At 46.5% G+C, this 16579-nt stretch overlaps 1 protein-coding gene across 1 annotated transcript in view; it reads right to left on the bottom strand.

Moving 5' to 3' along the window:
* Positions 1-16579, bottom strand: part of LOC135518608 (piezo-type mechanosensitive ion channel component 2-like) — a 328980-nt gene that overhangs the window by 278498 nt on the left and 33903 nt on the right. The window contains 1 exon segment of the mRNA XM_064943769.1: positions 9089-9184. Within this exon segment, the coding sequence (XP_064799841.1) occupies positions 9089-9184 (96 nt within the window).

Raw genomic sequence — 16579 nt, 5'->3', positions numbered from 1 at the left:
ACACCCTGTATATAACCTCCACATTGACTCTGTACCGTAACACCCTGTATATAGCCACCACATTGACTCTGTACCGTAACACCCTGTATATAGCCTCCACATTGACTCTGTACCGTAACACCCTGTATATAGCCTCCACATTGACTCTGTACCGTAACACCCTGTATATAGCCTCCACATTGACTCTATACCGTAACACCCTGTATATAACCTCCACATTGACTCTGTACCGTAACACCCCGTATATAGCCTCCACATTGACTCTGTACCGTAACACCCCGTATATAGCCTCCACATTGACTCTGTACCGTAACACCCTGTATATAGTCTCCACATTGACTCTGTACCGTAACACCCTGTATATAGCCTCCACATTGACTCTGTAACGTAACACCCTGTATATAGCCTCCACATTGACTCTGTACCGTAACACCCTGTATATTGCCTCCACATTGAATCTGTACAGTAACACCCTGTATATAGCCTCCACATTGACTCTGTACCGGTACCCCCTGTATATAGCCTCCACATTGACTCTGTACTGGTACCCCCTGTAAATAGCCTCCACATTGACTCTGTACCGTAACACCCTGTATATAGACTCCACATTGACTCTGTACCGTAACACCCTGTATATAGCCTCCACATTGACTCTGTACCGTAACACTCTGTATATAGCCTCCACATTGACTCTGTACCGTAACACCCTGTATATAGCCTCCACATTGACTCTGTACCGTAACACCCTGTATATAGCCTCCACATTATTTGTTTTACTTTAGTTTATTTTCTTAAAAACTGCATTGTTGGTTAAGGGCTTGTAAGTAAGCATTTCACAGTAATGTTTACACCTGTGTTAGTCAGCAAATGTGACAAATAAAATTTGCATTGTACAACAACAACAAAAAAGTGTCCAGCCTACTTATCGAAACAGACTTCCTGACAGTAACAAGAGCACAGTCTCAAACGGTTCCACTTCTGCCATTAAATATAATGTATCCTTCCTGGGAACACTTTGGATTTTACTACGCTACGGCACCATACCCATATCGCTGGACTGGTCTGGTCTGGTGCGTGTGTGTGTGTGTGTGTGTGTGTGTGTGTGTGTGTGTGTGTGTGTGTGTGTGTGTGTGTGTGTGTGTGTGTGTGTGTGTGTGTGTGTGTGTGTGTGTGTGTGTGTGTGTGTGTGTGTGTGTGTGTGTGTGTGTGTGTGTGTGTGTGTGTGTGTGTGTGTGTGTGTGTGTGTGTGTGTGTCTGTGTGTGTGTGTGTGTGTGTGTGTGTGTGTGTGTGTGTGTGTGTGTGTGTGTGTGTGTGTGTGTGTGTGTGTGTGTGTGTGTGTGTGTGTGTGTGTGTGTGTGTGTGAGGCACTACCACTGAGCAGCAACAGTGGACCACTGCTAAATACTGCCTACCAACAACATATCTCCGAGCCAGCATTATCAAATACTACCTACCAAAAGACATCAAAACTATGAAATAACACATATGGAAATCAAATACTACCTACCAACATCTCTCCGAGCCAGCCTTATCAAACACTACCTCCCAACAACATCTCTCCTCGCCAGCATTATCAAACACTACCTACCAACAACATCTCTCCTAGCCTGCATTATCAAATACTACCTACCAAAAGACATCAAAACTATGAAATAACACATATGGAATCATGTAGTAACCAAAAAAAGTGTAAAACATTTCAAAATATATTTTACATTTGAGATTCTTCAAAGTAGCCACCCTTTGCCTTGATGACAGCTTTGCACACTCTTAGCATTCTCTCAACCAGCTTCATGAGGTCGTCAAATCTGTGTTGTGAATGCATTTTGGTAAAAGACCAAGTCCACATTATGGCAGGTGTTCCTTGTTAATTTGTAGAATTCAAGCACTATGATTGGCTCTCATTCTTAATGCGTTTGAGCAAATCTCAACATCAACTGTTCAGAGGAGACTCATTTGTGTTGTGATAAGGTCGGGAGGAGCGTGGATGCCAGGTATATCTTCTCCGCCAGCAGATGCTGTGCCAGTAGACAGCCCTATTTGGTAAAAGACCAATCCACATTATGGCAAGAACAGCTCAAACCCAGCAAGAGGAGCGTACCTGCAAAGACAAACGACAGTCCATCATTACTTTAAGACATGAAGGAGGTATCATAACCCAGGAAAATGGAGGAAGCCTGCCATCTTCTCCGCCAGATCCCTACTCCTCCGATGCCAGGTATCATAACCCAGCAAGAGTTTCCATCTTCTGCCGACCATCATCTTCTCCGCCAGCACTACTCCTCCGATGCCAGGTATCATAACCCATCCTGCCATCTTCTCCGCCAGCCTACCCTACTCCTCCGATGCCAGGTATCATAACCCAGCAAGAGGAGCGTATGGAGGAAGCCTGCCATCTTCTCCGCCAGCCTATCCCTATCCCTGCCAGGTATCATAACCCAGCAAGAATCAGCCTTCATGGAGTAATTGCCTGATGCCAGGATGCCAGGTATCGTAACCCAGCAAGAGGAGCGTATGGAGGAAGCCTGCCATCTTCTCCGCCAGCCTCATCCCTGGACTCCTCCGATGCCAGGTATCATAACCCAGCAAGAGGAGCGTATGGGGGAAACCTGCCATCTTCTCCGCCAGCCTATCCCTACTCCTCCGATGCCAGGTATCATAACCCAGCAAGAGGAGCGTATGGAGGAAGCCTGCCATCTTCTCCGCCAGCCCATCCCTACTCCTCCGATGCCAGGTATCATAACCCAGCAAGAGGAGCGTATGGAGGAAGCCTGCCATCTTCTCCGCCAGCCTATCCCTACTCCTCCGATGCCAGGTATCCGATGCCAGGTAACCCAGCAAGAGGAGCGTATGGAGGAAGCCTGCCATCTTCTCCGCCAGCCCATCCCTACTCCTCCGATGCCAGGTATCATAACCCAGCAAGAGGAGCGTATGGAGGAAGCCTGCCATCTTCTCCGCCAGCCCATCCCTACTCCTCCGATGCCAGGTATTATAACCCAGCAAGAGGAGCGTATGGAGGAAGCCTGCCATCTTCTCCGCCAGCCTATCCCCTACTCCTCCGATCCAGGTATCCCCAGCAAGAGGAGCAGCCTGCCATCCCGCCACCCATCCCTCCGATGCCAGGTATCATAACCCAGCAAGAGGAGCGTATGGAGGAAGCCTTCTCCGCCATCTTCTCCTCCATGCCTCATCCCTACCTGCCATCCTCCGATGCCAGGTATCATAACCCAGCAAGAGGAGCGTATGGAGGAAGCCTGCCATCTTCTCCGCCAGCCTATCCCTACTCCTCCGATGCCAGGTATCATAACCCAGCAAGAGGAGCGTATGGAGGAAGCCTGCCATCTTCTCCGCCAGCCTATCCCTACTCCTCCGATGCCAGGTATCATAACCCAGCAAGAGGAGCGTATGGAGGAGGAAGCCTGCCATCTTCTCCGCCAGCCTATCCCTACTCCTCCGATGCCAGGTATCATAACCCAGCAAGAGGAGCGTATGGAGGAAGCCTGCCATCTTCTCCGCCAGCCTATCCCTACTCCTCCGATGCCAGGTATCATAACCCAGCAAGAGGAGCGTATGGAGGAAGCCTGCCATCTTCTCCGCCAGCCTATCCCTACTCCTCCGATGCCAGGTATCGCAAGAGGAGCGTAACCTGCCATCTTCTCCGCCAGCCGATCCCTACTCCTCCGATGCATATCCATGTCTGAAAAATATGCCAGGTATCCCAGCAAGAGGAGCGTGGAGAAATGCCATCTTCTCCCGGATCCCTTCCTCCGATGCCAGGTATGCAACCCAGCAAGATACGTATGAGCACAATCCCCATGCCAGGTATCGTACCCTCCTCTCCATGTCTGATTGTCACCTGGGAAATGTCAGGGATTTCCAATGCAGCAAAGGACATTGAGCAAGGTAGGAGGCAGCCTCTTCGGGGGGGGGGGGGCTGTAGGGTTCTGTATTTAATTTCTTAGTCAACCTTGTGTTCTGTTTCTTTGTGTTCTTGAACGTCTTTCAAGGCAAAATTAACACGTGCCGTGCTCTGCGCGTGAATCTACACCTTATTCTCCCAGAGTATTCATTACAGCGCATCCAAACATTTGACTTGTACTGTATATAAATAATTATACAGATTTTTTTATTACTACAGTATTTACCCTATAGTAAACTTTAATACTACAGTATTTACACTATAGTAAACTTCAATACTACAGTATACTACAGTCATGTCCGCAAAACTACAGTAAATATCACAGTATTCACCGTCGTGTTTTTGCTAACTTCAGTCCAGTGAATACGAGAGTATTTAACCCTAGTATAGTATAATATTTAACCACAGTATACAGTAGTATTTAACCATAGTATACTATAGTATTTAACCATAGTATACTATAGTATTTAACCATAGTATACTAGTATAGTATATAATATTTAACCATAGTATACTATAGTATTTAACCATAGTATACTATAGTATTTAACCATAGTATACTATAGTATTTAACCATAGTATACTATATACTATAGTATTTAAACACAGTATTTAACCAGTAGTATTTAACCATAGTATACTATAGTATTTAACCATAGTATACTATAGTATTTAACCATAGTATACTATAGTATTTAACCATAGTATACTATAGTATTTAACCATAGTATACTATAGTATTTAACCATAGTAACTATAGTATTTAACCATATATACTATAGTATTTAACCATAGTATACTATAGTATTTAACCATAGTATACTATAGTATTTAACCATAGTATACTAGTATTTAACCATAGTATACTTAATTTAACCATAGTATACTGTAGTATTTAACCATAGTATACTATAGTAGTATACTATAGTATTTAACCATAGTATACTGTAGTATTTAACCATAGTATACTATAGTATTTAACCATAGTATAACCATATAGTATTTAACCATAGTATACTGTAGTATTTAACCATAGTATACTATAGTATTTAACCATAGTATACTATAGAATTTAACCATAGTATACTATAGTATTTATTTCATGTGGGTACCTCCAAACAACATCTCTCCTAGCCAGCCTTATTAAAATACTGGAGAGAAAGTTTTGTTCTTGTTTTCCCTAGTATTTCCCCTGACGGTCACCGGGGGAGAGAGAGAGGAATGCTCGTTAATAGGAAGTGGAGTTATAAGGTTCAAATTGGTTCTAACCCTTCTGGACAAGGCACTACTTTGGCTCTTTCCTCGCCCATAACGTCTCAGGAAGAAAATGTAATAATCGGACTACATATTCAGCAAGGGGCAAATAACAGCTTGGAAAAGGACCCTGTATTTGACCAATAATTGTCCAACTGTGCCAGACAGAGAAATAGTATCTATTATTGAGAAATAAGAAACTATTTAGATTCAACTAAAAATGGTACATTTAAACGATGTGTCTGTCTGCCTGTGTTTGTGTCTGTCATTGTGCGTGGTATCCTTTCAGTTTATCATTTCTCCCCAAGTCTGAACCTCTGCAGGCTCAACCCCCTCATACCACAGACAGTAGAAGCAGACAGACTAGTCTATATGTAGAGGATGAGGGTAGGACCAGGATGTTCAATAGAGTCTATATGTAGAGGATGAGGGTAGGACCAGGATGTTCAATAGAGTCTATATGTAGAGGATGAGGGTAGGACCAGGATGTTCAATAGAGTCTATATGTAGAGGATGAGGGTAGGACCAGGATGTTCAATAGAGTCTATATGTAGAGGATGAGGGTAGGACCAGGATGTTCAATAGAGTATATATGTAGAGGATGTTCAATAGGGTAGGACCAGGATGTTCAATAGAGTCTATATGTAGAGGATGAGGGTAGGACCAGGATGTTCAATATAGTCTATATGTAGAGGATGAGGGTAGGACCAGGATGTTCAATAGAGTCTATATGTAGAGGATGAGGGTAGGACCAGGATGTTCAATAGAGTCTATATGTAGAGGATGAGGGTAGGACCAGGATGTTCAATAGAGTCTATAGAGTAATAGAGTCTATATGATAGGGTAGGACCAGGATATGTAGAGGATGAGGGTAGGACCAGGATGTTCAATAGAGTCTATATGTAGAGGATGAGGGTAGGACCAGGATGTTCAATAGAGTCTATATGTAGAGGATGAGGGTAGGACCAGGATGTTCAATAGAGTCTATATGTAGAGGATGAGGGTAGGACCAGGATGTTCAATAGAGTCTATATGTAGAGGATGAGGGTAGGACCAGGATGTTCAATAGAGTCTATATGTAGAGGATGAGGGTAGGACCAGGATGTTCAATAGAGTCTATATGTAGAGGATGAGGGTAGGACCAGGATGTTCAATAGAGTCTATATGTAGAGGATGAGGGTAGGACCAGGATGTTCAATAGAGTCCATATGTAGAGGATGAGGGTAGGACCAGGATGTTCAATCCATGTCTCAATTATATATGTAGAGGATGAGGGTAGGACTCAATAGGCTTAAAAATCCTTCTTTAACCCAGGATCTCCTCCCCTTCATCTACACTGATTTGAAGTGGATTTAACAGGTGACATCAATAAGGGATCATATCTTTCAACTGGATTCACAGGTCCGTCTATGTCGAAAGAGCAGGTGTTCCTAATGTTTTGTCCACTCGTGTATGTGATATTATGTGATCCTGAAGTCAACCTGCTGTCAGCATCATACATTATATGACATTAACATTAAGAAGTCTTCTTCTCTCATTACCTATTGATGAGAGGGTAAGTGGTACACAATTTAAAGACTCCAGGATCCCAGGATGTTCAATCCTTCCTCCATTACTCTCACCTTCTATCCCTTCCTAGTCACTCCATCCCTTCATTCCTTCATCCCATTCCTCCAATCTAGTCCTCCTTCCAACCTACCTCTATCCCTTCCTTCCTATCTTCTGTCCTCCCTCACCCTCCAATTCCTCCTTCCTTCTCACCCTCCAATCCCTCCTTCCTTCCCACCCTCCATTCCCTCCTTCCTACTCACCCTCCATTCCCCTCCTTCCAATTCCTCCTTCCTTCTCACCCTCCATTCCCCTTCCTACCACCCTCCAATCCCTCCTTCCTTCACCCTACTCACCCTCCATTCCCTCCTTCCTACTCACCCTCCATTCCCTCCTTCCTACTCACCCTCCCATCCCGCCTGCCTACTCACCCTCCATTCCCTCCTTCCTACTCACCCTCCATTCCATCCTTCCTACTCACCCTCCATTCCCTCCTTCCTTCTCACCCTCCAATCCCTCCTTCCTACTCACCCTCCTTCCCAATCCCTCCTTCCTACTCACCCTCCAATCCCTCCTTCCTCACCCTCCACCCTCCATCCTCCCAATCCTCCTCCTACTCACCCTCCATTCCCTCCTTCCCTCCCCTCCAATCCCTCCTTCCTACTCACCCTCCAATCCCTCCTTCCTTCTCACCCTCCATTCCCTCCTTCCTACTCACCCTCCATTCCATCCTTCCTTCACTCCATCCATCCATCCATCCTTCCTTCCCTCCATCCATCCATCCATCCATCCATCCCTCTCCCCCTCCATCCATCCATCCCTCCTTCCTTCTCACCCTCCATCTCTTATCTCTTCTTCTTTACTTCATGATTGAAAGGCTGTTATTTCCCTGTCTTCATCCCTTTCTCCCTCCATCCCTCCCTCCCTGCTCCCTTTCTCCCTCCATCCATCCCTCCCTGCTCATTTTCTCCCTCCATCCTTCCCTCCCTGCTCATTTTCTCCCTCCATCCTTCCCTCCCTCCTTCCCTTCCTGCTCCCTTTCTCCCTCCCTCCATCCCTCCCTGCTCCCTTCCTTCCTTCCTCCATCCTTCCCTCCCTGCTCCCTTCTCCCTCCCTCCCTGCTCCCTTTCTCCCTCCATCCATCCCTCCCTGCTCCCTTTCTCCCTCCATCGCTCCCTGCTCCCTTTCTCCCTCCAACCTCCCTGCTCCCTTTCTCCATCCATCTCTCCCTGCTCCCTTTCTCCCTCCATCCATCCCTCCCTGCTCCCTTTCTCCCTCCATCCTTCCCTCCCTGCTCCCTTTCTCCCTCTATCGCCCTCGTGTCTTTTATTCCTGGTGGACACCGTCAGTGTCCTCTCCTCTCCCCTCTCCTCCCCTCTCCTCTCCTCTCCTCTCCTCTCCTCTCCCCTCCCCTCCTCTCCTCTCCTCTCTTCTCCTCTCTTCTCCTGAGCAAATCTAGCTATATTTATTATTAAACAGTGTAGGGGTCTGCTCCAGGAACCACAGTGTTGAGTGGTTTGGAAGAGGAAGAGGAGGAGGAGGAGGAGGAGGAAAAGGAGGAGGAGGAGGAAAAGGAGGAGGAGGAGGGGGAGGAGGAGGAAGAGAGGAGGAGGAAGGAGGAGAAGGAGGAGGAGGAAGGGGGAGGAGGAAAGGAGGAGGAGGAAGGAAAGGAGGAGGAGGAAAGGAGGGAGGAGGAGGAAGAAGGAGGAGGAGAAGGAAAAGGATGAGGAGAAGGAAGGAGGAGGAGGAGGAGGAGGAGGAGGAGGAGGAGGAGAAGGAAAAGGATGAGAAGGAAGAGGAGGAGGAGGAGGAGGAAGGAGAAGGAGGAAGGAGGAGGAGAAGGAGGAGGAGGAGAAGGAGGAGGGAGGAGGAAGAGGAGGAGGAGGAGAAGGAGGAGGAGGAGGAGGAGGAGGAGGAAAAGGAGGAGGAGGAGGGAAGGAGGAGGAGGGAGGAGGAGGAGGGGAGAAGGAAAGGAGGAGGAGGAGGAGGAAGAGGAGGAGTTGGAGGAGGAGAAGGAAAAGGAGGAGGAGGAGAAGGAAAAGGAGGAGGAGGAGGAGGAAAAGGAGGAGGAGGAGAAGGAAAAGGAGGAGGAAGAGGAGGAGGAGGAGGAGGAGGAGGAGGAGGAAAAGGAGGAGGAGGAGGAAAAGGAGGAGGAAGAGGAGGAGGAGGAGGAGGAGAAGGAAAAGGAGGAGGAGGAGGAGGAAAAGGAGGAGGAGGAGAAGGAAAAGGAGGAGGAGGAAGAGGAGGAGGAGGAGGAGGAGAAGGAAAAGGAGGAGGAGGAGGAAGAGGAGGAGGAGGAGGAGGAGGAGAAGGAAAAGGAGGAGGAGAAGGAAGAGGAGGAGGAGGAGGAGGAGGAGGAGACTTACCCTGCATGGTTGTGCTGGTGGGCTCAGCAAACAGGGGGATAAGGAGGAGGTAGATGAGGTAGACGAATGATAGCCCATTGTACCGGAACAAGCAAGCTGTAACCACGCACACACACAGAGAGAGAGAGAGAGACAGAGAGAGAGAGAGAGAGAGAGAGAGAGAGAGAGAGAGAGAGAGAGATTAGTAATTTAATCAAAAGTGACGATGATAGTAAAGTAAAACAACATACTGTATTTAACATCCTCTGGTTTAAGTTCCACTCAGTATGGATCAGAGACATAAAGAGACATGCTGATATGGATTAGATATCTCTACATGGCTGTGGTATTGATGTTTTGTCTGAACACACACACACACACGTACCATACAGATATGTGGACATGGCTATGATGCTATTGATGTTTGGCCTGTAAGATATCAGCCTCGCAATCCTCTTGATGTAGTTAAAATCACGCTGACAATCTCTGGATGTCAATGTGAACTCAGCAGATGAATTAACTGGCTGAGGTCTACCATGTCAACCATGCGAAGGGAGCCCAGCGTAGAGACGTGGCCATATCTGACCATGTGCTGGGGAGTAGGATTTCAGCTAATAAAGGTTTCAAATAATAAAGTTGACAAGTGTGTTAGTGCTGGAATTGGCACATACTCTATATATGGAATGGACTCGGGAACACTGCACTAGTCTGATTAAATGTATTTTTCAAGACCGGGTTGGGAACACTGCCATAACCCTCAAACCACTTGGTCTTTGACCTGACCGTAACTCTATCTAGACAGAGCAAAGCAGAGGTCTGGACTATAGTCAACTGGGCTATCATCAACTGAGCTATCATCCACTGAGCTATCATCAACTGAACTATCATCAATCCTTACTATCATTAACTGAGCTATCATCAACTGAGCTATCATCCACTGAGCTATCATCAACTGAGCTATCATCAAATGAGCTATCATCCACTGAGCTATCATCAACTGAGCTATCATCCACTGAGCTATCATCCACTGAGCTATCATCAACTGAGCTATCATCCACTGAGCAATCATCAACTGGGCTATCATCAACTGAGCTATCATCAACTGATCTATCATCAACCGAGCTATCATCCACTGAGCTATCATCCACTGAGCTATCATCAACTGAGCTATCATCCACTGGGCTATCATCAACTGAGCTATAATCCACTGAGCTATCATCAACTGGGCTATCATCAACTGAGCTATCATCAACTGAGCTATCGTCAACTGAGCTATCATCCACTGAGCTATCATCCACTGAGTTTTCGTCAACTGAGCTATCATCCACTGAGCTATCATCCACTGAGCTATCATCCACTGAGTTTTCGTCAACTGGACTATAATCCACTGGGCTATCATCCACTGAGTTTTCGTCAACTGGGCTATAATTCACTGGACTATAATCCCATGTGTCTGTCTGCATGTTATCTAACAGCCAAAGAGATTCTGTACCAGAGACCAGACCCAAGACTTGAACTTTCATTCTACCTGTCTTTGATCTGTGTCCCAAATGGCACCCTATCCCCTATATAGTCCATTACTTTGACCAGAGCCCAATGGACCCCAGTCAAAGGAAGTGCACTACATAGGGAATAAGGCACTTTAGCGTCCGCTATAGTCTTCCTGGGGTCTGTCACGAGCTACTGTAGGTCAAATCTGCTACCACAACACCAGTAGAATAACCCTAAGCAGTATTTTATTATATTCTATTATATTCTGTCCTATTCTGTAAAATTCAATTATATTATCTTATTTTCTATCATATTCTATTCTGTTCTATTTTATCATATTACATTCTATCATATTCTATTTTATTGCCGTTCTATTCTATCATATTATACTATACTCTGTTCTATTTTATTCCGTTCTATTCTATCATATTCTATTCTATCATATTCTATCATATTCTATTCTACTCTGCTCTATTTTATTCTGTTCTATTCTATCATGTTCCACTCTGTTATATTCTATCATATTCTACTCTGTTCTATTGTATTCTGTTATATTCTATCATATTCTACTCTGCTCTATTTTATTCTGTTCTATTCTATCATATTCTACTCTGTTATATTCTATCATGTTCCACTCTGTTATATTTTTTTCTATTCTATTCTACCACCCAGCTGGATGGAAACAGAGCCGTCCGTCGTCTGGTCACTCTGTCTTTAAAGTCCCCATCTGAGGATTTAACTGGAGGACTCGCAGTGAGAGGGATGATTAAACTGTGAGTTACTCACTGTGACAGTGTGTTGTTATGGTGTAACCCTGCCATTCACACATACACAGGGCTGAGACAGGGTATTATTTACAGCGTAATATAAATATTAGATGGCGCTTACCCAGACACACTTGTCTAAATTGATGTGAAAGAAATGCTTTAACCACCAGCCACATCCACTGATGCAAAAAGTCATAAATTGTCATACTTGATTACAAGTATAAATAATTTCAAATTCCTTATATTAAAACCAGACGGCACCATTTTATTTTATTTGTTTTTATTATTGACGGATCGCCAGGGACACATTCCAGCAATCAGACATCATTTACAAATAAAGCATTTGTGTTTGTTGAGTCCTCCAGATCAGAGGAGGTAGGGATGACCAGGGATGTTCTCTGTTTAGTGAGTCCTCCAGATCAGAGGCTGTTAGGGATGACCAGGGTGTTCTCTGTTTAGTGAGTCCTCCAGATAAGAGGCAGTAGGGATGACCAGGGATGTTCTGTTTAGTGAGTCCTCCAGATCAGAGGCTAGAAGGGATGACCAGGGATGTTCTCTGTTTAGTGAGTCCTCCAGATCAGAGGCAGTAGGTATGACCAGGGATGTTCTCTGTTTAGTGAGTCCTCCAGATCAGAGGCTGTAAGGATGACCAGGGATGTTCTCTGTTTAGTGAGTCCTCCAGATCAGAGGCTAGAAGGGATGACCAGGGATGTTCTCTGTTTAGTGAGTCCTCCAGATCAGAGGCTAGAAGGGATGACCAGGGATGTTCTCTGTTTAGTGAGTCCTCCAGATCAGAGGCTAGAAGGGTTGACCAGGGATGTTCTCTGTTTAGTGAGTCCTCCAGATCAGAGGCAGTAGGGATGACCAGGGATGTTCTCAGTTTAGTGAGTCCTCCAGATCAGAGACTTGAAGGGATGACCAGGGATGTTCTCTGTTTAGTGAGTCCTCCAGATCAGAGGCTAGAAGGGATGACCAGGGATGTTCTCTGTTTAGTGAGTCCTCCAGATCAGAGGCTGTAAGGATGACCAGGGATGTTCTCTGTTTAGTGAGTCCTCCAGATCAGAGGCTAGAAGGGATGACCAGGGATGTTCTCTGTTTAGTGAGTCCTCCAGATCAGAGGCTAGAAGGGATGACCAGGGATGTTCTCAGTTTAGTGAGTCCTCCAGATCAGAGACTTGAAGGGATGACCAGGGATGTTCTCTGTTTAGTGAGTCCTCCAGATCAGAGGCAGTAGGGATGACCAGGGATGTTCTCAGTTTAGTGAGTCCTCCAGATCAGAGGCCAGGGATGTTCTCTGTTTAGTGAGGATCAGAGGCTAGAAGGGATGACCAGGGATGTTCTCTGTTTAGTGAGTCCTCCAGATCAGAGGCTTGAAGGGATGACCAGGGATGTTCTCTGTTTAGTGAGTCCTCCAGATCAGAGGCTAGAAGGGATGACCAGGGATGTTTTCTTGATAAATGTGTGAATTGAAAAATGTTCCTGTTAAAATGTAACTTTATTTTATTTCAGAATGTAGGTTTAGTAAAAGTAAAAGTTACCAAAAATATAAATAGTAATGTAATGTACAGATACAAAATAGTTTATAAATAATATAATATGTTTTTACTAAAGTACTTCACGCCAATGCCTTAGCATATTTTATATATTTATATTTATTTATTTATATTTATTTTTATATTCGTGTTTACTTGGTTTTCATTAAACATGGATCGCAATAGCCACGCCGCATTTTGGTCTGACTCTCCTTCGCATACAGAAAACCGTGACACATACTTTATATACTTATACACATACTTATCACATAGCATCCCATCTCATAAATTAAAGCCATGCAACCTGAGTTGAGGCCATGCAAACCCGACTTACAGTCATGCTTGTATACATTTTTACATACCGGTGGTCCCGGGAATCAAACCCACTATCCTTGGCATTGCAAGCACGCTGCTATACCAACTGAGCTATGATATAATAATTTTTGTGTTCCACATAATGGATTTCCACAAACAGCAAAGTAACCTTACAACCTTGAATCTAGAATGGAATAGAACTCAACCTGATTTAGATCGCCAGTCGAACTAACATAAAAGGTCCTAATAACAGATACAGAGATCCAAGCTCTGGTCTGGGCTGACGGGGACAGACAGAGATAACAGAGAGAATTGAAGACCCACTAACCTGTCGGCCTATAATAGAAACCCTTATACCAGTACATCACTACAGAGAAGAGATTTACTCGTTGAATAAACCCTTTGTCTCCTCTACAGCAGATACAATGGTGTAAGAAAAAGGGAGAGGCAGTAGAGTAAGGTACTGGAAGTAAATGATAGGAAGATAGCCGCTCTCAGTGGTGCTGCTCTCAGTGGTGCTGCTCTCGGTGGTGCTGCTCTCGGTGGTGCTGCTCTCGGTGGTGCTGCTCTCGGTGGTGATGCTCTCGGTGGTGCTGCTCTCGGTGGTGCTGCTCTCGGTGGTGCTGCTCTCGGTGGTGCTGCTCTCGGTGGTGCCGCTCTCAGTGGTGCTGCTCTCGGTGGTGCTGCTCTCAGTGGTGCTGCTCTCGGTGGGTTAAACCCTCATAGTGGTGCTGCTCTCAGTGGGTTAAACCCTCATAGTGGTGCTGCTCTCAGTGGTGCTGCTCTCAGTGGTGCTGCTCTCAGTGGTGCTGCTCTCAGTGGTGCTGCTCTCAGTGTTGCCGCTCTCAGTGGTGCCGCTCTCGGTGGTGCTGCTCTCGGTGGTGCTGCCCTCATTGGTGCTGCTCTCAGTGGTGCTGCTCTCAGTGGTGCCGCTCTCAGTGATGCTGCTCTCAGTGGTGCTGCTCTCGGTGGGTTAAACCTTCATAGTGGTGCTGCTCTCAGTGGGTTAAACCCTCATAGTGGTGCTGCTCTCAGTGGGTTAAACCCTCATAGTGGTGCTGCTCTCAGTGGGTTAAACCCTCATAGTGGTGCTGCTCTCAGTGGGTTAAACCCTCATAGTGGTGCTGCTCTCAGTGGGTTAAACCCTCATAGTGGTGCTGCTCTCAGTGGGTTAAACCCTCATAGTGGTGGTCACACATGCTGGACAGATGGATGAAGATATGGATAGCAAATACTTTCTCTTGACAGTGAGTGGAAACACAGGCTGGACAGATGGATGAAGATATGGATAGCAAAGACTTTCTCTTGACAGTGAGTGAGAGACAGACAGAGACAGAGACAGAGAGAGAGAGAGAGAGACAGACAGACAGGCAGACAGACAGACAGACAGACAGACAGACAGACAGACAGACAGACAGACAGACAGACAGACAGACAGACAGACAGACAGACAGACAGACAGACAGACAGTGAGAGGGGTAGAGAATCCTGTGGTCTGACAGTGTGTGTGGTAATGGGGACTGTGTCACTGTGTCACTGTGTACACACTACTCCATTCAGACCTCTGTTTGCTCTCCTACAGGTGCTGTCAGATGAGCAACAGGAAACAGTCGCCATGTAACGTCACAGGGCCAGACACCTCTCTCTACCTCTCTCTACCTCTCTCTACCTCTTCTCCACCTCTTCTCTACCTCTCTCTACCTCTCTCTACCTCTCTCTACCTCTCTCTACCTCTTCTCCACCTCTTCTCTACCTCTCTCTACCTCTCTCTACCTCTCTCTACCTCTCTCTACCTCTTCTCCACCTCTTCCCCCCCTCTTCTCCACCTCTCTCTACCTCTCTCTACCTCTCTCTACCTCTCTCTACCTCTTCTCCACCTCTTCTCCACCTCTTCCCCCCCTCTTCTCCACCTATGTCTACCTCTCTCTACCAATCTCTACCTCTCTCTACCTCTTCTCCACCTCTTCTCTACCTCTCTCTACCTCTCTCTACCTCTCTCTACCTCTCTCTACCTCTCTACCAATCTCTACCTCTTCTCCACCTCTTCCCCTCTCTCTCTCTACCTCTCTCTACCTCTCTCCCACTCTCTACCTCTCTCTACCTCTTCTCCACCTCTTCTCCACCTCTTCCCCCTCTTCTCCACCTATCTATACCTCTCCACCTCTCTCTACCTCTCTCTACCTCTACCTCTCTACCTCTCTCTACCTCTTCTCCACCTCTTCTCTACCTCTTCTCCACCTCTTCCCCCCCTCTTCTCCACCTCTCTCTACCTCTCTCCTCCTCTACTACCTCTTCTCCACCTCTTCTCCACCTCTTCTCCACCTCTCTCTACCTCTCTCTACCTCTCTCTACCTCTCTATCTCCACCTCTTCTCTACCTCTTCTCCACCTCTTCTCCCTCTTCTCCACCTCTCTCTACCTCTCTCTACCTCTCTCTACCTCTCTCTACCTCTTCTCCACCTCTTCTCCACCTCTTCTCCACCTCTCTCTACCTCTCTCTACCTCTCTACTACCTCTTCTCCACCTCTTCTCCACCTCTCTCTACCTCTCTCTACATCTCTCTACCTCTTCCCCCTCTTCTCCACCTCTCTCTACCTCTCTCTACCTCTCTCTACCTCTTCTCCACCTCTTCCCCCCTCTTCTCCACCTCTCTCTACCTCTCTCTACCTCTCTCCACCTCTCTCTACCTCTTCCCCCCTCTTCTCCACCTCTCTCTACCTCTCTCACCTCTCTCTACCTCTTCTCCACCTCTTCTCCACCTCTCTCTACCTCTCTCTACCTCTTCCCCCTCTTCTCTACCACTCTCTACCTCTCTCTACCTCTTCTCCACCTCTCTCTACCTCTCTACCTATCTATACCTCTCCACCTCTCTACCTCTTCACCTCTCTCTACCTCTCTCTACCTCTCTCTACCACTCTCTACCTCTCTCTACCTCTTCTCCACCTCTCTCCCTCTCTCTACCTATCTATACCTCTCCACCTCTCTCTACCTCTTCACCTCTCTCTACCTCTCTCTACCTCTCTCTACCTCTTCTCCACCTCTTCCCCTCTTCTCCACCTCTCTCTACCTCTCTCTACCTCTCTCTACCTCTTCTCTTCTCCACCTCTTCTCTACCTCTTCTCCACCTCTCCCCCTCTTCTCCACCTCTCTCTACCTCTCTACCTCTCTCTACCTCTTCTCCACCTCTCTCTACTATCTATACCTCTCTCCACCTCTCTCTACCTCTTCTCCACCTCTTCCCCCTCTTCTCTACCTCTCTACCTCTACCTCTCTACCTCTTCTCCACCTCTCTCTACCTCTCTCTACCTATCTATACCTCTCCACCTCTCTCTACCTCTTCTCCACCTCTTCCCCCTCTCTCCACCTCTCTCTACCTCTCTCCACCTCTCTCTACCTCTTCTCCACCTC

This window comes from Oncorhynchus masou, chromosome 3 (genome assembly GCF_036934945.1).
Source record: "Oncorhynchus masou masou isolate Uvic2021 chromosome 3, UVic_Omas_1.1, whole genome shotgun sequence".
NCBI lineage: Eukaryota > Metazoa > Chordata > Actinopteri > Salmoniformes > Salmonidae > Oncorhynchus > Oncorhynchus masou.
This window is presented reverse-complemented; position numbering and strand designations above follow the sequence as displayed.